The sequence below is a fragment of the Sebastes fasciatus genome, chromosome 24 (assembly GCF_043250625.1).
Source record: "Sebastes fasciatus isolate fSebFas1 chromosome 24, fSebFas1.pri, whole genome shotgun sequence".
Taxonomy (NCBI): domain Eukaryota; kingdom Metazoa; phylum Chordata; class Actinopteri; order Perciformes; family Sebastidae; genus Sebastes; species Sebastes fasciatus.
In genome coordinates, this window is record NC_133818.1 from 13,272,271 (window position 1) to 13,294,470 (window position 22,200).

General features: G+C 39.6%; 3 protein-coding genes across 6 annotated transcripts; 1 reads left to right on the top strand and 2 right to left on the bottom strand.

Annotated features, from left to right (window-relative positions):
- Positions 1–1,743: 1,743 nt before the first annotated feature.
- LOC141763124 (cyclin-Y-like protein 1) lies at positions 1,744–8,171 on the bottom strand. Its single transcript, XM_074627474.1, has 10 exons — positions 7,480–8,171; positions 5,816–5,890; positions 5,695–5,729; positions 5,481–5,581; positions 5,055–5,090; positions 4,511–4,562; positions 4,308–4,427; positions 3,410–3,576; positions 3,145–3,307; positions 1,744–2,484 (listed from the first exon to the last, which is right to left on the bottom strand). Exons 1-10 carry the CDS (start codon positions 7,637–7,639, stop codon positions 2,368–2,370), a joined length of 1,026 nt encoding a protein of 341 aa, XP_074483575.1. The 5' UTR covers positions 7,640–8,171; the 3' UTR covers positions 1,744–2,367.
- Positions 8,172–10,216: 2,045 nt separating this feature from the next.
- On the top strand, positions 10,217–13,481 carry mettl21a (methyltransferase 21A, HSPA lysine). The gene is made up of 3 exons (XM_074626753.1): positions 10,217–10,445; positions 10,523–10,634; positions 11,162–13,481. The coding sequence occupies exons 1-3, from the start codon at positions 10,299–10,301 to the stop codon at positions 11,557–11,559; spliced, it is 657 nt and encodes a 218-aa protein (XP_074482854.1). The 5' UTR covers positions 10,217–10,298; the 3' UTR covers positions 11,560–13,481.
- LOC141762723 (cyclic AMP-responsive element-binding protein 1-like) lies at positions 12,185–20,471 on the bottom strand. 4 transcript variants are annotated; one of them, XM_074626745.1, is made up of 8 exons: positions 20,266–20,471; positions 18,714–18,805; positions 18,445–18,624; positions 17,894–17,994; positions 17,111–17,250; positions 16,377–16,553; positions 16,121–16,274; positions 12,185–14,917 (listed from the first exon to the last, which is right to left on the bottom strand). In XM_074626745.1, the coding sequence occupies exons 2-8, from the start codon at positions 18,795–18,797 to the stop codon at positions 14,773–14,775; spliced, it is 981 nt and encodes a 326-aa protein (XP_074482846.1). In that variant the 5' UTR covers positions 18,798–18,805; positions 20,266–20,471; the 3' UTR covers positions 12,185–14,772. The 4 variants fall into 4 exon arrangements, with proteins under 4 accessions (XP_074482846.1, XP_074482848.1, XP_074482847.1 ...); XM_074626747.1 differs by having other exon boundaries at positions 18,445–18,591; positions 20,266–20,470; XM_074626746.1 differs by lacking the exon at positions 20,266–20,471 and adding an exon at positions 20,094–20,259 and having other exon boundaries at positions 18,445–18,591.
- Positions 20,472–22,200: the final 1,729 nt, after the last annotated feature.

Here is a 22,200-nt window from a genome sequence, read left to right on the forward strand (position 1 = left end):
ACATGACATTAATACTAATGCAGGAGCATGGGGGACGACAGAGACCTGTTGCACAACTTCTCCGACAAACTGACCAAACCTGGAGAAAACACATTGCCATCTTTTTATCTTTTTTATTTTTCATTTTTTTATTTTCATTCCTATGCCTTTGTTATTTTTTTCATTATCTTATATTCCTTGTGCTAAAGCTATGATTGCCTCTTTGATCAAATCTACTGTTGGACAATATGTACATACACCACAGCTGGAGAAAGGCATTCCTGACCTTTTTTCCACCTCCAGGGTGGACGCCACCATTTTATGATGATATTGTCTGAGATAGTTTAATTCCTTCTTTCTCATATACTTAAATCAAAATCACATAGTATCTTCACACTTTGATTTTGTGTATTACAATGGTGCTAGTAGTAATCAGATATGTTAATTATTAAAGTGAGCATTGAATGCTCAAAGGGGGGAATGTAATGGCAATTTTCATATCTGCAGTTAACACTGTACCTTTAGATAATCTCAGGGCCTCACATCTAGCAGACCTTGTCACCATAAGCATTAAAACAGTGACCCGACAGTTTGTTCTTCTGTGACTATAAACAACAGAGGGCTAAAGTACTTGTTATGTCTTGTGATGCTCTGTTGTCTGTTCTGTGCTGACGTAATGATACTTTCTATCTTTCTCTTCTTTGCACTTATCTGTGTGTTAGGCTTTAGTATGTATAAATTCTGACTACTCTTTGTATTCGGGGCTCACTTGCCACAGTCCACTCAGGTGGCTGTGCTCGTGAGTTCATCTGCAGATGCTTTTCTTATTAATATATGCTTTTTTATTAAATTTACTTGAATACCAAGTTGTTACCTTGGTATGTGTCTTGTTTTAACAGAAACTGCCACCACAAATTTGGCATTGTCGGCAGGATCACTCGTGTGAGGGGGACCCCTGGAACTCAGTGCGGAGGGTAAAACCGTGCACGGCTGGAGTCTGGGACTCTGACCTCAAATTTAAATTTGCGATGGCAGTTTCTTTATACATACTAAAGCCTAACACACAGATAAGTGCAAAAAAGAGAAAAATAGAAAGTGTATCATCATGTCAGCACAGAACAGACAACAGAGCATCACAAGACATAACAAGTAGTTCAGCCCTCTGTTGTTTATAGTCACAGAAGAACAAACTGTCGGGTCACTGTTTTAATGCTTATGGTGACAAGGTCTGCTAGATGTGAGGCCCTGAGATTATCTAAAGGTACAGTGTTAACTGCAGATATGAAAATTGCCATTACACCTTTCAGGGCTTCCGTAACTCTATGGCGGTAAACTGAATATCTTTGAGTTGTGGACAAAACAAGACATTTAAGGGACGTCATGTTAGGCTTTAGGAAACACTGATCGACATTTGACTGACATTTTAAAGACCAAACAACTAATCGATTAATCGAGAAAATAATTGACAGATTAATCTACTATGAAAATAATTGTTAGTTGCAGCCCTACTTTATATTAATTCATATTTTTTCCTGTATACGAAATGATTAAGCAAAGCACAAATGCTATTTCTCTTTAAGCTGTGCTGCCCTGCAAAGGTCAAGCTTTTGCTTTGAAAGGAGCTAAACTTTGAGGGTTTGAAACAAACAACTGAGAAAAAATGATCATATCATAGTAAAACCACGATGAATTGTTGTTGCCGCCATCATGGTTGTTTTTTTCGCTCCTTTTTCAAACATTTATCAAAGAGACCACCACGACACATTTCCCACCTAAGCAGCCTCGACTTTAAACAGCGACTGAAATTTATTTGAATTAAATAAAGTCTCGTACATTTCACAGCTATAGGGGCCTACATAGTAAGCAAAACAAAGTCTACTCTTTGTCCATGTGCAGAACTACACCACAGGGTAGTTCAAGACAGTCTGTCATCATGTCAATAAAGGTGAGGGGGGGGGGGATACGGCTGGTGGAGAGAAAGAGGGGCCAAAGCCAGAGAAATGACTCCTAAGAGATCGGCTGATGTGGAAATAAAAGAAGATGAGGTCCTCAGAAGCATTTTTTCATGCTGATTCCTTCCAAAGTTACACATCCATTTGAAAAAAAACATTTCAGTCTGCAAAATATTTCACCAATTGATCATGCTTTAAAGGCAGATAGCTGAAGTTCTTTGTAATGAACACATAGAGACTGGATTCATTATACTTTAGAGATATTGTATGGTAAACGTCTGCTCTTTTGTTCCTCCCCAAAGTCGACATTTAACATTTAGTTACTGATATTATCTACTTTGGAAATGTCTCTTGGCGAATGCTGTCTGACTTCCTGAATGTGGCACCGTATCCTGTCGCTTCGCTCCAAGCCCGTTGCTCCACCTCCGTCGCGGATCTACGACAGCACGGCCTGGGAGCTCTTGATGCCGACCATGTTGTCTACACTGACGGACCTCCTCATAGCCGATTTGCTCAGGTCCTTGTACTTGTCCTCGCACAGCCTGGAGATGGCCTAGAGGCAAATTCATGAGCACATAACGGTTATTAGGGGTGGGAAGAAAAAAAAAATCGATTCAACCATGTATTGCAATTTTTTTAGAAGGAAGTTTTTATTGTTGTAGTCTGAGTTAAGTGGTGTCGTATCTGTTCTGTATCCTTCAACCAAAACAAACCGCAGCGAGCCGAAACGAGAAAGTACGTGGATACGACCTGCACCCTCACATTTCAAATCCAAAGTGGTAAACACTACACATCCAGTTGAGGATGGAAACACTTTGGGTTTCACACATTGACAGGAAAAGCAGAGCTAAAGCTGCATGCTAACTCTGTCACGGACAGGAAACGTTATCGTATTGTGGTAACGTGCGGTCAAGCCAGCCTCGTCTCCGTGGTCAAATCGTCCGACGCAACTGTAGAGCACCCATATACTGACATTTATGTTATATGCATTCAAACGGCCCCGATGGAGCTGACCATGGATGGATAAAGAACTGACAGGAGAGCTAGCGACGACCTTGGCGAAGTTAGAGGAAGTATACACGTGTGACTACGTCTGGTTTTCAAAATACTTAAAAATCGCGAATCGGCAACGTAGGTATCGTGATAGTATCGAAATCGAGAGATAGGTGTATCGTCCCAGCCCTAGTGTGAGTGCAGCCTTGGACGTACTCACCTCTAGTTTTTGGGCCCGCTTGTTGCTCAACGGCTCCAGAGGGAAATTGAGGTTGTTGTCGTCGGCCAGTGAGCGCAGGTCAAAGTAATACTTGGCGTAGACGCTGGCCGGGACGTTGATGTTGAACTGGAGCAGCTCCAGGAAGTGGCGCTCCATCTCATTCCTGCAGAAAAGCGAATGTATCAAATCAGGTCTGGGTTGCAGGCTACTCAATTGGTTTTAGTCCAATGAACAGTAACTTCATGGATGAAAAGGCGACACTCACATGTCCTCCACTGTGATGTCTTTGAGGATCTGGCAGTAGTCGACGTTCCACACGGCCTGGTCGTCCCAGACCTTGGAGGCCAGCAGGATGGCACCGAGAACAATCCGCTTCCAGTTACAAGGACAGATGTCCATCTCGGCATACGTCAGCAGCCTTTCCAGGTATACCTATAACACAGCACACGAAAACCGGTTCACACAGGATATATACCAGCCCAGTTGCACAGCAAGGTCGTGAAAAAGTCACGAAATTGAATGCATATATTTGTGTACATAGACACAAATTCCACATTTTTTCAACGAAGGAGTATTAAGAGCAAAAAACAGGACTTCCATGTCAAAGTCAAAGTTTGTCACGTAACATCCGTACTTAAGTTACGTCACTTACGGAGTTATTTTAACCCAAACAACGATCTTTTCCTAAAGCTATCCAAGTAGTTTTTGTCACGTAACATCCGTACTTAAATTACGGCACTTACGGTGTTATCTAAACCCAAATTGCAATCTTATCCTGAGCCTAACTAAGTAGTTTGTTGCCTAAGCCTAACCAAGTTGATCTTTTCCTAAACCTAACTAAGTAGTTTGTTGCCTATGCCTAACCAAGTTGATCTTTCCCTAAACCTAACTAAGTAGTTTGTTACCTAAGCCTAACCAAGTCTATCTTTTCCTAAACCTAACTAAGTAGTTTTATTTTGAAGGATTGGAGCAGAAATTGACACGTGTTGCTGGATATTTGTAGGAAAAAGCATGAAAAATACATTGTTGAAAGTCACAAAAAAGGTAAATTCGTGTCTATGTACACAAATCAAATAGATTACATTTTGTGACTATTTCACACACTGCCTTGAGACTCTATTGTATATGCACAGAGATAAGAGGGTCTGAATCTGTAAACTTACCAGAGTGACGATAGCGCACTCCGCAGTGAGCTGCGCAGAGCTAAAGAGCGTTCGTATGAAGCGGTAGATGAGTTTGTGTTCTGGGTCGACCACGGCGTAGTCATCTGGAATCTTTTCTCTCTGTTGGGCAGAAGGTCATTGTCATTGCTCAATCGGCAAACAGTAAATATCGCTTCCTCACGTAACCAGATACCTCAACTCACCGACAGAGGGTGCTTCTTCTCATCGAATATATCCAGCGAGCGGTTTGAGTCTCTGCAGGAACAGAACGTCAATGTTAAATGTGCATATTACAGGATTTTTATCCCATTGTACAAAATGACCAATTGACCAATTTGACTAACTGCTGTCTACAGAGTTATGACACCGATAGAGTTTGATGAAAACCTGAGGAATATGTGAATGTTTCTATTTGTTGTAATGTTTCCTAGATAACTACCGAATGGACATGATGAACAAAACATTGATATGATGCTATGAAAAGATGACTACCTATCTATCTGACAGTCTATCTATCTATCTGACCATCTATCTATCTATCTATCTATCAGTTGCTATTATGACCAGAACAACCCCTATCACATTATTAGCCAGGAAACAAACTAATAATGATCGAGTCGGGTTTGTTTTTGGGGTTTTATGAAACTCATGTCAGTCATAATAGCAACTAAATACCAAAGTACTGGACACAAGGAAAAAAAACAGTATGACAACACCTCTACGACAAACATATCAAACTTCTCCTACCTGTTTTTGATGTGATAGTATATGGCCAACGCCACGCTGGAACAAAAGAGAAACCGACACAGACACACAGTGAATCCACTGGATGTGATTTCATGCTTTTTTGCACCATGCAGCATCTCGCATATCCTGTCTTCCTTCATCTGTAGGGCTGATAATGTAGATCACGATTATATTGCGACTAGTATTGACGGAGATCTCGATGTCTGCGGTTCGGGAAAAAACGCGCCATTTGTGTTTGGTAACACTCCTAACTGAAACCAGTGCTAACCACGGAGATAGCTTGTTAGCTCGCGGCAGAAATGAAAATGTGTTTTTGAGTAGCGACGGACAAAATGCCTCAACTCTTCCCTCGTCACATGACCTGCTAAAAAGGAAACCGGCATACTGAAATATAGATATTTAGAAGACGGAGGTAAAGTCACTTACCATTTGATCGTGCTCTTGAGGTTGGGCTGGCTGACTGTACTGTCATCGAGGAATATTGTCGAGCAGGAGCTGTACTTTTTGGTCAGGAGCCCTGGGGACATCTGGGGAGATTAGAACGCACATCACCGCATGTCACACCAGTTTGAACTTACATCGCGATACATTGGCGAATCCTTTTTTCCCCCACCCCTAACATGCAAACCCCGTCACTTACATGATTCAGGTAGTTGCTTTTCCTTTTCTCACGCACTGAAACTGGGAGAAAAAGTGAGTGAGTTTAGGGAGATTCAGAGGAGAGAATCAATCGGCGACGTCTTTAGGAGAGAAATACTGACCGTCCGTCTGCGACTTGTTGAGGAAGAGGGTGCTGGCTCTGGGGTGATCTGATGGGTTGGCCTCTTGTGCCAGTTCTGGAAGAAGAAGCAAGTATAAAAGTGAAGCATTTTTTTAGACTACTGCATGTCCCGAGAGTCTCCATAATGGTTCTATGTAGCTGAGGGCCATTTGACCTCTTTTACCAGGTTCGGCTGAGCTGTGTGTTAAAACACTGCCTTTAAATGGGTCTCTGATGGTTCAAGGTTAAAGAAGAGATAAAGGCGATATCAAAAGTGAATAAAAGAGCATGTAGAAAACAAGGGTTAGATAATTTCCCCACTCTGCAGACTGGGGGGGTCGCATTTTCTCAATAAACAGACGAGGAACTCAAGAAACCGGTGTCTTCATTTGAACATTGAAAAAATACTGAAGTATTTCGTTATTTGTGAGACCTATACTAAAGTAGAACTTCACAAGATGCTCACCGTTCCTCATTTTCACACACGCTGCTCTATTTCCCCTCTAAAATAACACGTAAAATTAATACTTTATAATATTATGACTTTATTCTCAGAACACTACGACTTTTTCTCTTGTAAACTTATGACTTTATTCTCGACTACGATTTTTTTCTCGTAAACGTATGACTTTATTCTCGTAATATGACATTTTTTCTCGTAAACCTATGACTTTACTCTCATAATATTTCGAATTTTTTCTCGTAAATTTATGACTTTATTCTCGTAATGTTAAAAAAAAAATTCTCTTAAACTTATGACTTTATTCTCATATTACAATTTTTTTTCTCGTAAACTTATGACTTTATTCTCATAATACTAAAACAATTTTCTCGTAAACCTATGACTTTATTCTCGTGTTATTAGGATTTTTTTCTCGTAAACTTATGACTTTATTCTCATAATACTACGACTTTTTTTCTTCTAAACTTATGACTTTATTCTCCTAATATTATAACTTTTTTTCTCATAAACCTATGACTTTATTCTCATAATATTACGACCTTTTTCTTCTAAACTTATGACTTTATTCTCCTAATATTATAACTTTTTTTCTCATAAACCTATGACTTTATTCTCATAATATTACGACCTTTTTCTCATAAACCTATGACTTTATTCTCATAATATTACAATTTTTTTCTCATAAACCTATGACTTTATTCTCGTAATATTACGAAATTTTTTCTCGTAAACCTATGACTTTATTCTCGTAATATTATGAAATTTTTTCTCGTAAACTTATGACTTTATTCTCATATTTTTAATTTTTTTTCTCGTAAACCTATGACTTTATTCTCATAATATTAAAAAAAAATTCTCGTAAACCTATGACTTTATTCTCGTAATATTACAATTTTTTTCTCGTAAACCTATGACTTTATTCTCGTAATATTATGACATTTTTTCTCGTAAACTTATGACTTTATTCTCATAATATTACATTTTTTTTCTCGTAAACCTATGACTTTATTCTCTAAAATCTCAGATTTGTTTCCCTCAATGTGGCCCCTAATCCTCCATCACTACTCCACCACAGAGACCATGCATATAGACCTGGTAGTTGTGGAGCTATTCTTGATTATTATTTGGGGGTCACGGTGGAACCACACCTTCCCAGCATCCTTATTAGAAGTAAAACAAAAAGTGTGTGCAGTCCAACCCACCATCAGGGAGCTCCCTGTCGCTGATGTGCTGCAGGTATGTCCCGGTGTCCTCGCTCACGTCCTCTGCGGTGGTGATGGGACACTCCTCCAGCTCCAGCTCCCTCCTGTGGATCTTGGGACTCTCCCCTGGAGAGATGCAGCAAGACACCGAGCCTCCCATCGTTGTTGTTGACCTAAAGCAGTCCTGCTACAGCAGCCAGCACTGGTTCCCATACAACACCTATACTAGTCACACTGGGACACCTTTAATCCTCTAAGCTGTTAATAAATGTGAATCTGTGTGACTCTAGCTTCAGATAGTTAACAGTTTAGCATGTTAGGGCCCAGACTAGGCTGTGTGTTTGGCTGCAGAGTGAGGATCCCACCAGCCAGCTGGGTGTCTGCAGTATGAGCAGCACAGCTACCTCCATGGCTAGCTTCCGCAGCTCAATCCATTCTGTGCTCTTCATTAGCAACGAGGATCAATTCATCCTCACTGCGGTGCGAGTCACACTTTAAGGCGTTTCTACAAGACTAATGTAGAAATAGTCTACCTAGAAACAACTGTAGAGGTAGCTAAAGAAGCGGAGAGGTAGCGAGGGTTGGTATTTTAAGAAGACAGCCAGCGTTAGCTCTCATCTCGTCGCATTAGCAGAGAGAGAGAGAAACGTCTTTAGATGTCAAAGCCACCTCAAGCAGCTAGCTCAGTTCAGACGTAACTTCCGCCTGCTGGTTTTCAAATTAAAAGTCCCCATTGTGTACGTTTATAGTGTTATAATTTAAATATAAAGCTCAATTTAAATATTTAGACATAAAAAACAAGTAAGAGCCTGAAAATGAGCACGATATGGGACCTTTAAGTTGTATATAAAAGGTGGCTGGTGAAATGTAAAAAGAAAATTAAACTGCAACTAAGTTAAATTTGAATTCATGATGGACCACAGACCCAAAACAACCACAACAACTCAAAAAACGAGCCTTTAAAACCTACAGATCATATTTAATACAAAAAAAAACAAATAAGGCAAATGTCAGAATTGTGAGAATATGTATTTCTCTAATGCACATATTAAACAATGGACCGATCTGTATATTCTCTGTGTGTTATTTTTTTGTTTTATAGTTTAAACTTTAATTTAACCTCACGCTAGGGCAGGAATCTGCAACCAGCAGCTCGCTGAGGATTTTAAAAAATAATGAATAACTGTTTTTTGTTTACATTTTAATTTTTATTTATCATTGTTGTAGGTCTATGGTACGACGATACGAGAGAGTATTAGGGCCACATTGAGGAAAAAAAATGTATAGGAGAATTCGAGAATAAAGTCATAAGTTAACAAGAAAAAAAGTCGGAATATTATGAGAATAAAGTCATAAGTTAACGAGAAAAAAAGTTGTAGTATTATGAGAATGAAGTCATAATATTAAAAAATATTATTTCTTTGTTATTTTCTTTTTTTCTCGTAAAGTTATGACTTTATTTTGTAAATCTCAGATGTTTTTCCCTTCAATGTGGCCCTAATACTCCGTAGTACATTTGCACTTTGGCCCTCACTGCATTAGACTTATATACTATATACTTAGACTATAAACTGTGTTACCTTCATCACAATGCTCAAATGTTTTGCGGCTCCAGACAGATATATGTTTCTTTTTTTGCCTAAAATGGCTCTTTTGATAGTAAAGGTGGTTGCTGACCCCTGCGCTAAGGGGAGAGAGACATTACTCAGAGATAATTAAAAACTGCAGCATAGATCCAGAAGAGTTCATTTCTCTGCTTTTATTTTGAGTACAGGAACGCAAATAAACCGGAAACAGTATTGCTGCTACGTGTTGTTAGCTTCACGGACGTCATCTGCAGGCCTCGCCCACTCTCATTATAGGAAACACAAGCCGTTGAGAAAAACCTTTGCGGACACGCCCCTTTATGAAACGACGCATTCCCATTGGTCAATTTTTATCAAGCTGTTACATAATTGGCTAAAATTGCTCAGTGATGCGTTAAGGGTGGGCTCGGAAATGTTGCTTCTCTGCTATAATATTTAATAAAACAAACCGACAACGGAGCTACTTCCGATGTGATGAGGCAAATTGGTTTGATGATTTGGAGAAAAAATAGACGAATTCAAAAGAAATGGTTGCAGAAGGGTCTACCGGAAAAAGGCAGTACCCAACCGGCTACCTTAAAAAACGTCAGAGAACAAGAAACTGCGCATTAGTGATGGGAATTTGGGATCTTTTTAGTGATCCAGATCATTTGGCTCAGCCCACCAAGAAGAGCCGGCTCTTTCGGCTCCCAAACGGCTCTTTGTTTTACCACGTCTGGCTTTTATAATTCAGCCAAATTTAGCGCAGTTTTGACCTAAGATTAGTATGTGTGCAGATATATCACTATACTAAACCTTATAATTTCCAGAATACCGTAATTTTACATGCTGCTTCGTTTCTGACTGTCACTCATCTTGTCTGCTATTCGCGCACCGCACTCCTCTCTTTCTCTCCTCCTCTCCGTCAGCGTGCCGCGCACCCCCGCCCCCCCTCCCTGCTTGATGGTATTATCCTTGTCTGTCATCAACTGATTGGTCGCACGGACGTCATCAACACAACGTCAGTCACAGTTAGTGCATGGAGTGCCCGTGGCACGGAGAAGATCATCCTATCATTCTGCCTTGAATTAATAAAAAGAAACAAAAAAAAAGAGAGCCGGCTCCCATCGTTCACTTAAAAGAGCCGGCTCTTTTAGCCAGTTCGTTCGCGACCTTGACATCACTACTGCGCATGCGTACTGGGACACTATGGCTAAACTATGACTACAGTGTAGTTTCTCGTGATTTCACAGCATGGCTCTGGTTCCGTACGTTGAAAACTCGTTACCGGCTCTGTCCAAACTCCATAATACATCAGCCCAGTTCCGGTTCGCCGATCACGACCTCCGTCTCGCCCAGGACTGGAAGAAGCTCGGTGTAGCAGCCGTGGTGTGGGATGCGGTACGTGATGCGTTCAAAGGCAACGTCACCACTGTTCAGTCTACTTATATTGGATTAAATGTGTCTCTTTTTTGCAGGCAGTTGTCATGTGTATGTACCTGGAGATGGGGAAGGTGGAGTTAAAGGGCAAAGGGGTCATTGAACTGGGAGCTGGCACTGGACTGGTGGGCATTGTTGCAGCCCTGCTGGGTGAGTATATAAGAGTCACATGCATATTAAAGGTCCCATATTTACATGTTCAAAAAACCCTTTATTTTCCTCATACTGTCGGCCTGAATATGCCTGTATTCACCTTCTGTCTGAAACGCTCCGTTTTAGTACATTTTGACGGAATTGCAACAGAATTGCGTTGCTAGGCAACAGCTTGGGTCCATGTTTACTTCCTGTTAGCTGACGACATTCACATTACACGGCAACCAGGACATAAACTGGGACACATTTAGAATGTTTACGTTTACAATTGTGTCACGGGTCTAAATATTGTATATTTGTGACATCACAAATGGGCAGAAATCCTAACAGCTTGTTTCAAATGAAGAGTTTCTGAATGCGGGCTGTGTGTATTTCCCTGTGGATTGAGTGTTTCGATACTTTCACAGTATTTATATAGGACTTAAGGCTACTTTATAATAAAAAAAACATGAAAATCTCACTTTTTTATAATATGGGACCTTTTAAAATGGATCAGGCAGTGTCACATTCTCAATCTTTCTTAGGTGCCAATGTGACCATCACTGACAGAGAGCCTGCCCTGGACTTCCTGTCTACCAACGTGAAGGCCAACGTGCCCCAAGACTCCCAGGGGTCAGTGGTTGTGTCTGATCTGACCTGGGGCGAGGGCCTTGAACGTTACCCAGCTGGGGGGTATGATCTGGTCCTGGGAGCAGACATTGTTTACCTGGAGGACACCTTTGTGCCACTGCTGCACACCCTGGAGCACCTGTGTTCGGACTCCACCGTGGTGCTGCTGGCCTGCAAGATCCGCTACAAGCGAGATACCGACTTTCTGAGCATGCTGAAGCACAAGTTCACAGTTGAAGAGGTCCACTATGACAAACAAAGGGACATCCATGTGTATAAATGTTGGAAACTGCCACTCAGGGTGGATTTGTGACAACCGGGTGCCTTAACTGTGGTCGGTTTTCTCATTCTTTGTAAGAATTTACTGTTTTTTACGAAGGAGTATTAGGGCCACATTGAGGGAAAAAAGTCATAATATTACGAGAAAATAGTCGTAATTTAACGAGGATAAAGTCATACGATTTAAAGAAAAAAAAGTCATAATATTACGAGAATAAAGTTATAACTTTGCGAGAAAAAAAGTCTTAATATTACAAGAATAAAGTCATAATTTTACGAGAAAAAAGGTCACAACTTTACGAAAAAAAAATGTAATTTCCTCCTCCACAAAAGAGGGAATTTCCCCCAGGTCCATGTGGTTCTTTCTTCGGATGAACGCAGTTTCTTGCAATCTTTTCCATGTCTATTTCCACTCTAAAAGTAAAATTACTCCTTTATAATATTATGACTTTATTCTCATAATACGACTTTTTTCTCGTTAACCTATGACTTTATTCTCGTAATATGACTTTTCTTCTCGTAAACCTATGACTTTATTCTCGTAATATTACGACTTAAATCTGATTTATTTTTTTCCCCTCAATGTGGCCCTAATTCTCCGTCGTAGTTTTTGCATAAGAATCAAATAAAAATGTTTAAAAAAAAAAATCCAGAATACCAGAAACACATTTATTAACAGCTGCCAAAAATGTAATATTTGAATAGCTCTAACATAATGCACTGTATTATACAAGTTGGTGCTGACATTTAGAAATTGTGAATACAAAATTAATGCAAAGCAACATAAAAAAAAAGCATGACTATACATAATACCTAAAATAATGCAACATGGCATTCCATTAGCATGACATTTTGTTCACTGTGAAAGTCTTTTTGATTTGGTCGCACTTTACAAGGTGTTTGATAGGTGCAATCGGGTCGTACTTGGTGAGATTTGACAATCCACACAACTAATAATCAAATGTATGATGATGCCTTGATAATTAATAAGCAACAAAACACTCATGGACACTCCGTGATTAATAACTGGTTAGCTGTGTGGTAGGATTGTGTATGCGAGGAAAGTGCACATGCCGCTTTGTAATCCTGTAAACTCAATTTGGAGACTTCCAACATCCAACTGCAGGATGTTTTTTCTCTCCTAAATTATACAGAATTCAACCTTTCCAAATAAGGTGACATTACATGTTCAAAGACGGTATAATACACCAACATACCAAACAATCCATGATTCCAGTGATGGGCCATGCATCTCCAAAATTAGTTTAGAACTATTTTCTTTCATTGCCAAACAAGTAAGGCTCATTATTTTTGTTTTTTGTTAAAAAAAAGAATCCAGGAATTAACATTTATATTAAAAAAAAAAAAAAAATACATTACATTTGAAGCTTCTATTGAAGTTTTCAAATGAAGCTTTGAATGTCACTCTAAAAAAAAAAAAATCTTGTTATTGTGGCTATATAAATGTAATTTATGGTGCTGTTAGATTGCTGCTAGACCGCCTCCTTATACACCCCCGCATAGTTTCTTGACCGCAGTGAAAACACTGTTTTTGAAAGGCTAAACACCAACAAATATGGATTAAAGCAGAATATTTAGTGAGATAACATGGTGTGAATTTTGCAAATGATCACATCAATCTTTTTTCAATACATGTTGACTTTACAACGCTCTGGAAATGTTTGGATCACACGAGTCGGAAACAATCCTACAAATAGTGTGATACTAATAATATTAGTGTAGCCTGATCTTTATCTGCACTTGTGCAGAAATGCCGGGTTTAGACAGAATAGACATTTAACAACCAAGAAAAGCATTCAAATTTTGATTTAGAATTCGAATGTCAATGTTACGATTGAAACTATTTGGTAGTTTACTGTAAACTCCGGTGAGCAGCGGGAAACAAAATCCCAGTTTAAATGTCTTATTGATAACATTTTTATGTAGACGATTATTATTATTTTTTAAAAATAATACATCTACAGAGCTTTTAAAAAGGAATAAAAGTATGGCTTTTCCTGAAAAAAAAATTATGATTGTGAATTAATCATTTTAAAAATGTTGGCGGGTCCAAAATGAATGTTTTGTTTACCTCCTTGGAAGATATCTGACGTTTGGTTCCCACTTCTAACAAGGTTTGTCAGCCAATAGTAAAGCGACGTTGGTGTCACGTGGTATCTCTGTATCATCAGATAGTGTGGAAAAAAACGGATAAATGGCTGAGATTGACGCTAAGTGCCTGGCAACCGCTTGTTCTGAAGTGAATGCAATGAAAAGGGGAAGGGAGAAAGCGACATCTCGTGGCTTAATGTTACCAACAGCACCTTTAACACTAGTCTGCTCCTTTTATATATCTGGGGAAGTTAAGTTTGGTAGAAATCAAAAACAATGAGCCTTAGTATTATGATTGGGAACATGCATCACAGACCAAACAATCACATGAAGTAACCATTAATGTTCCACTTGAGAGATCTGGACTACGGTCTGTTTTCATCATGTATGTTTAAAGCTGCATTTAACATGACAACCATTTTTACAACCCAACATAATGCTTAGCTTTTTTTTTTTTTGTTCATGTCGTATCAAGGCAAAGGAAATTAAAAGTAAAAAAAAAAATGGCATTATGCGAGCAGATAATCCAATACATAATTCAACAAAACAGCTAAAAGATAAAATGTCCATGACGCAGCCCGTCTACAGTTCAAAGCATTAGTAAGTAACAGATGTTAATGCGAGAGCGCAGGTACAATTACAAACGTTGCACACAAAAGGTAACCTCTCCCAAGTAATCCAAGTGTCTTGGGGAGATCACGCTGTAAAAAGTTCCGTCGCTATTGGTGATGGTAATTGAGCAGTTCCCGCGTTGCTGGTGATGTCGCCCAGTTTGTCCAGGCACCAGTGACTGGAATGCTTCCCTTTGGTGGCGTCAAAAAACACAAGAACAGCCTCATAGTCTGTTCACTTCACCACAAGGACCCTGTATCGTTGTCGTCTCCACATCCGTTCTGAACGTTGCTTCGCTCCTTTCGTGGGAAACCGATGGGAACAGTATTACAATTTCAAATCGCTGAAGTGGGAGAGGGTGGTTTTTCTATTCCCGGTGAGTCACTTTACAGATTTTTCAGCAGTTTTTAAAAAGAAAGCAAAAGAGTAGAAAAGGGGGAGTGGCATCCAGATGCATGGCTCTGTGCTGAGTCTCTGTACATGGGGACAGACGGGGCACCTGGCAGGCGTTTGGTGATGTTTTCTACTCTGATTTGTGGCAGTACAAGTCTTTGAGGGCTTTGAGTTCCTCGATGAGGGTTTTGTTCTGGTTCTCCAGGACAGCCACGCGGTTCTCCAGACATTTGACGTACTCCTTCTTCTTCCTGCGACACTCGCGGGCTGCCTCCCTGTGGGACATCAAGAACACGTGTGAGTATATATATCTGTGGTTAAGGTCTAAACTAGGGCTGTCAATCCATTCAAATATTTAATTGCATGATTGTCCACAGTTAATCGTGATTAATTGCAAATGAATAATTTTTTTATGTTCAAAATGTACCTTAAAAGGGAGATTTGTCAAGTATTTAATACTCTTATCAACATGGGAGTGGTTAAATATGCTGCTTTATGCTAATATATGTATAGATTTATTATTGGAAATCAATTAACAACACAAAACAATGACAAATATTGTGCAGAAACCCTCACAGGTATTGCATTTAGCATAAACAAATATGCTCAAATCACAACATGGCAAACTTTACTCCTACACTTATTTTCATGTGAAATTTTTTGACACTAATATTTAAAATGTACAGGTTTGTATGGTAATATCTTTACCTTTTGGATGTCCTTTGGGATGTGGTTTTTATATAAGCCATTATAGGTTTCTACCACACCCTCACACATATTTTACATTCCTTTTATGTAAATTGTATGTGTGAAATAAACAAACAAAATATCCTTATTGATATCAAAGATTACAGCAACGACCTGGCAACACTACAGCATCAGCTCGGGATGTAATGAGAACCAATTCGATGCCAAATTTCTGAAAGCGTGACGGTACTCGTTTTTTCTGCCGCAGGTACCGTCAGGGCTGGAGACTAACTGCGTCCCAGGGACAATGGAAATGTGTTTGGGACGCAGTAAACTCACTAGAAATGCATCCAGGAGACGCACCCTATTTTTTCCTTGGTAATGCTACATTGTGGACATCAAAGTTAAAGTGGAAAGCTAGTTAACGTGAGCTGTTAGCAGCCCAGTCCTGCCATTGATTTACATTATGATGCATTGGATCTATTCAGTAAAAATGAGTATTGGCGAAAGTAAATTCTAACATCATCATGATGTGATCAAGAGATGTTTTCACAGCAATATATAATAGATAATAGAGAAGGAATGACCTGTAACTTCCTGACAAAAAACAGTATGTAAATGGTAATAAAGGAGGATTTATTGTTTTGTTTTTTACCGTGGTATCGACTTGGTATTGAGAATCTTGGAATTTTATTGGCATTGGTATCAACTGTTAATTTTCTTGTTTTGTGAGATCCCTTGCATCAACAAGAAAAAATATACACAAGTAGTCAACCTCATAATACTCATACCTGTTTTTCATAAGTCGGACCTCCCTTTTGCGTGTGACTTCCTCGGTGCCTCCTCCTGAGCCCAGTGCAGGCGAAGTCGCCATGACCACCCCGGGAGTGATGGCGCTGGTGGGGGCGGTGCGGATCTGATAGGCCTGGACGTCACCTGAGGCGGCTGACGGACAAAGACGGGTAAACACACACAGCGTATCACAAAACTCATTCATTCGCCTTCAGCATGCTTAACTTAGAACATTATGTTGAATTATTTCCCCACCTTGTACAACCACTTGGTTGCTGGGCACTAGGATCTGCTGCCCGTCGCTGGTCTGGGCGTACTGCAGGATGGTGGCACCCTGCTGGCCTGCGTTGGCCATGGTGAGCGTCTGCAGGCCCTGCACTCCATCTGTGCCGTTATTGGCCAGCTGGATGGCCCCACCCTGTGTAATGGCGACTGCAGAGGGACATCGTGTTAGAATCAGTCTCAAATGAACGCAAGTGATCCAGTACATAGGACATGGAAATTGCAATACAAGGCGGCAGCCTCAATTCAAATTGTCCTTTCTTAAACATGTGTGATGTTACTGACTCTACATCTATCGGTTTCTACAGTATACAGCTTAAACACTGTTAACGGCAGCAATGGCCAACACATTTTCTTTTTTGTTATATTGTCTTCATGTAGCAGTGCACAGCAGTGGCATCATTCACATGTTCCACATCTAACATGGACTTTATTGAGTGTCAAAAACAAACTCTACCTCATGTCAGACTAGGGCTGCACAATTATGGCCAAAATGCTAATCACAATTATTCATTGATTTAATATAAAAATATATATACACATCTGATTGTCAAGACTTTGTTTTCAGCTGCCTCTAAATTCAATTTGCCTCAGGACAGAAACTATGATTGCAAACAGCAAAAGGGCAGAGCTTGATAACAGGAAATCCTGGGTGTTTCAACACAAACCACCAGCTTCCTGTATCACAGTATCCACTAAGAACTTACTGTACTGGCCGCTGCTAGTCTGGTAGATGGGAGTGGGCATGGTGACTGTGGTGATGGCAGGGGCCGTGTCGTCCTCTGACTTCTCTTCCTCAATTCGAGGCACTGCTGGAACATCCGACGATAAATCATTCAGAATCTTCCTATAGATGAAACACAATGGCAGAGAAATCTCAGCAAACCTTTTCTCCGATTTTAAAAACACATTTACACATATGATCCAAAATGACTTAACCCCTCTCTCATGTGCAATGAAATCGCAGCCTCCTTCCTTCGAAGCAGTTGCAAGTTAAGCTTTTTGCTAGAGCTGCAACAATTAATTTATTAGTTGTCAACTATAAAATTAATCTGCAACGATTTTGATAATCGATTAATTGGTTTGAGTAATTTTTTAAGAAAAAATAAAATTGATTCCAGCTTCTTAGATGTGAATATGTTCTGGTTTCTTTTCTCCTATATGATAGTAAACTGAATATCTTTGAGTTGTGGACAAAACAAGGCATTAGAGGACGTCATCTTGGGCTTTGGGAAACACTGATCAACATTTCCCCCCATTTTATAGACCAAACAACTAATCGATTAATCAAGAAAATAATCGACAGTCAAAAGTATCATTAGTTGCAGCCCAAAATGACACAATGGAAAAGCATCAGTCACTACCACACTTATACGTGTGATGCAGACAAAAAAAAAAAATCAAAGCAATTAAATTACAGAGCAAATGTTTGTATGGGATGAAAGAGCTCTTCTCAATTCATGACTTATTTGTGATAAAATGTTACAGACCTATAAGAAGGTCGTCTGGACAGGATCTCTCGCCTCTTCTGAGAATCTGTCACGCTGTCTACGGATTCCTGAGAGTCCTCGCTCTCACCAACAGTCGAAATCTGCAAGTGAACAAAAATCATTATACTCTAATTTCAACATGACCATTTCTTATGCCATAATTAATTGTTTATTTTATTTATTTGACATTTTAACCATCACATTATAAGTGATTTATTCAAAACAATGCTGTTGCTACTCGAACAGTACTGTTACAGTACCGGATCGATAAGTAGTATCGGCAGGAATAGTACTGGTAAATAGTACTGTTAAAATCTTAACGATACACATCCCTAGTTTACAGCTACTATCACAATGTGTTGGAAGATCCTGTGCTCATAATGACAATTATTCATTTTGATGATTTCAGGTGCAATTTCTTTAACTTTAAAATTCTGAATCAAACATGTCAGCATATAGTGGTTGTTATTTGGACAATAAAACAAAAAAACAGGGTTTATTATGTGCTGTAATGCAACAATAAAAACAAATGCAGTTCTTTCTCCTCTCACCTGTACTGTCTGGACTTGTGGAGACTGGATGACGGAGGGCTGAGCAGCTTGGATCACCCCGTGCACTTGGACCGTCTGACCGTTGGGTAATTGCACTAGAGTGACTGTGTTACCACTGGTTGTCACCTGGCCAGCTGCTATGGATGCCTGTAACCATGACAACCCACCATCATGCCCTGCCTGTTTGAAGTTAATAACACTGCTCAACAGTAGGAATTACTCTTTGAATTGTGCACCATATATTACAACATGTACATGATAAGATTTACCTGGGCCAAGGTGATCTGCTGGGCCTCAGACTCCGAGACAACTGTTTCACCACTTTGCTGTGTGTCACCAGCCTCCATTGTCATTTAAAAATCTGCAAAAAAAGCAAGAAAAATGCATGTTTGAATCTGTTTTGAAACAGAACTAAGCAGCACAAACAGTGATGAAGTAGTGTATAATGTACAGTAAACACTCTTAAGAGGTGATTTATCCACAGTGCTTGTTGATGTTCAAAAAGGAGGGTGTGGCTTAGCTTCACATGCTAGCAGACAATTCATTTGTAAGACATAATAATAAACGACTTTCTGGACAGAAAATGGTGCACTGAAATAATTTATAAAGCAAGATAACGTTAATGTGCCGTTTTAAAAAATGCTGCAACATCCCATAAACATCGAAAGCTAAAGATAACTCCATGGAAACTTAACGTTGCAGTTAGCATGTAGCCAGCTAGCAAGCTAACTCCATGGCAACCTAGTTAGCACATAGCCAGCTAGCAAGCTAACTCCATGGCAACTTAACGTTGCAGTTAGCACGTAGCAAGCTAACTCCATGGCAACCTACAGTTAGCACGTAGCCAGCCAACAAGCTAACTCCATGGCAACTTAACGTTACAGTTAGCATGTAGCTAGCTAGCAAGCTAACTACATAACAACTTAACCTTACAGTTAGCATGTAGCTAGCTAACAAGCTAACTCCATGGCAACTTAACGTTACAGTTAGCATGTAGCTAGCTAGCAAGCTAACTACATAACTTAACGTTACAGTTAGCATGTAGCTAGCTAGCAGGCTAACTCCATGGCAACTTAACATCAGTTTAGCACGTAGCAGGCTAACTCCATGGCAACTTGCAGTTAGCACGTAGCCAGCTAGCAAGCTAACTCCATGGCAACTTCACGTTACAGTTAGCATGTAGCAAGCTAGCTAACTACATAACAACTTAACGTTACAGTTAGCATAAAGCTACCTAGCATGCTAGCTGAGAAGCTTCATTGATTCTGTTAGCATGCTAACAAGCTAGCTAGGTAGCAACCACAGGAGTGCTAGCACATTTAGCCGCCATTTATTTGAATTTTTTTCAACTCGTTTTCCTGCTTTTTAACATCTCGTCTCGTAGCCTGGCATTCTGGTGTAAACTACTACATTAACTGCTAGCTAACGTTAGCTAGGCTGCTAGCTGTGAGAGCCTGTATGGAGGGAAATGTCTGCATGCATGGGATGCCAGTTATGTTCTCAACTAGGGCATTTTCACCCACCAGTTTTGGCGGCTACATTAATTTAAACACATGAATTAAAGTCTACATGACAGATTGCTTCTGTAACTTATTACTTGTTAAAAGAGAGAAAAAAAAAAACATTCAAGCCCACTCCCACATTAATACCTATGTCTCAGTTGTGTTGCGAGCCCTGCAGAGACTGACTCATTCTGAGAGCCTCTGCAACACACCGCCGCCATGATCTCTTTGTTGGCTTTGGTGCGGATATTAGGCGCAAATAACTCCTCTGGGCAGCCATCTATCTGTTTAGCAAACATCGGATTGCGTATCCTCTTACCAACACAGACTCGCTTCGTCACTCCCGGGTCTACGGAGCTCCACTTTTATTCAGACCGACACGTAAGAGACCGCGTCAGGCTACACCTCCGTCGCGTCACCGAGAACAACAACACGGAGAGGAGGACGAGGGAGAACGACGACAGCGAAAAAATCAGCTCTGTCGATGGGACCCGAGTGGAAACGAAGAGGGCCGGAAAGTCACGAAGGCTGCCGAGGTGACGATGGAACGCCACGGAGATAGCCGAGTGAAAGGTTTGATTTCCTTGAACATATCTGAGCATGCGCCAAATTATATAATCATACAATCTATCTATCTATCTATCTATCTATCTATCTATCTATCTATCTATCTATCTATCTATCTATTATCTATTTACTTGTAATAATAAGAACACTGTTGTGTCAAGTTAATTAAATTAATTAATTAATTAATTAACTGATTGAACTATTAATGCTAAATTATACAATTAAATTAATTCTTTATTATTTTTATTATTTACTTATTTATTTATCTAACTTATTATTGTAAGTTTGGGGATTATTATTGTTATTGATATTATTATCATGACCTCATCATCATCATCATGATCTTTATTATTATTCATATTATTAATATATATGTGTATGTGTATATACTGTATATACATATATTTTACTCGTTTATTTTCTTTTTGTTCCCCCTATGCTCTACACATAAAAGGAAATATATCTGTATGTGTGTGTGTAGATATATGTGCATGTGTACAGTATATGTGTTTGTGCATTTATCCCATTCAAATTGTATTTAACATCTGATTTAGCATTGCATTTAAATAGAAACATTTAATACAAAATTACTCACAATATAAAACCGAGATTTTTAGTTCTATTAATTTTTTCTGGCAATGTATCCTAACATCACTGACTGTAGTGACATTTTTTTGTCCTTCTTACAGCTGATTTTTTAAAATGATTTATGGTTCCTTAATAGATCTATTTATTATAAATTAAATGTTAATTTTGATTTATAAAAAATTGTCAGTAAATATCAGGCACATTGGTTTGACATTCATGGACTGCATTACTCTTATGATCCACATGGGGGCAGCAAAATACTTCTTTATTTCTTCCCACCATGCCAGTCAGCACTGCCCCCATCATAGGTGTCTTTTATCCCAGGCTGATATCAGATATGATCTGTGAATTAGACTGGTCTTAACTGTGATCCTGGCGTCGTACCACCACACCACATTGTGATTTTAATGTGGAAACCAGTGGGCTCTGGCCGTGTATTACTCATCATGTACTATTTACAGCCCTCGTGATTCACATTACTTCTCCTTGGTCGTCGAATCCGGCCATAAAATGTACTCATTAACTCGGCGTGTGAGGACCGGTGCTGTAGGGGTGAAATGGGTTCTAAGCTGTGGCAGCTGGTCAAAATCCTGCGGGGGAAAATGAGACTTCAGGCCAATTTATGACCATCATCTCTATGTGCGAGGTCATTTCGGAGGCCTCTTAATACACACACGTCAAACATACCCATCTTCACCTATAGAGTGATTGACTACACCAGCAAACATATTCACTGCTGACCCACCGATCGTGTGTCCTACGCCATAAAATCTGGCAACTTCAATTTTGCACTTTTCTATCCAAAGTGATTCATCATTAGAAAATCTCAAATATCATAAATGTTTGTCACAAACCAGCCTCCTGAGTCCATGTCAATAACTTGATTGGACATTGAGTTCCCTTAATAGTGACCACAAGAGGATATAGCCTGCAGTGGAGCGGGTTTCATTACTGAATGTGCACTTGGCTATGCAAGCTGTGCACATTCACATTATTTGCAGTATTTCTGCGAAATTTAGTCGTCAACCTGTCAGTTTGTCGTCGTTTTGCACATATAGAAAAATGAATAATATATATAATAGTTCAATATATATATAAA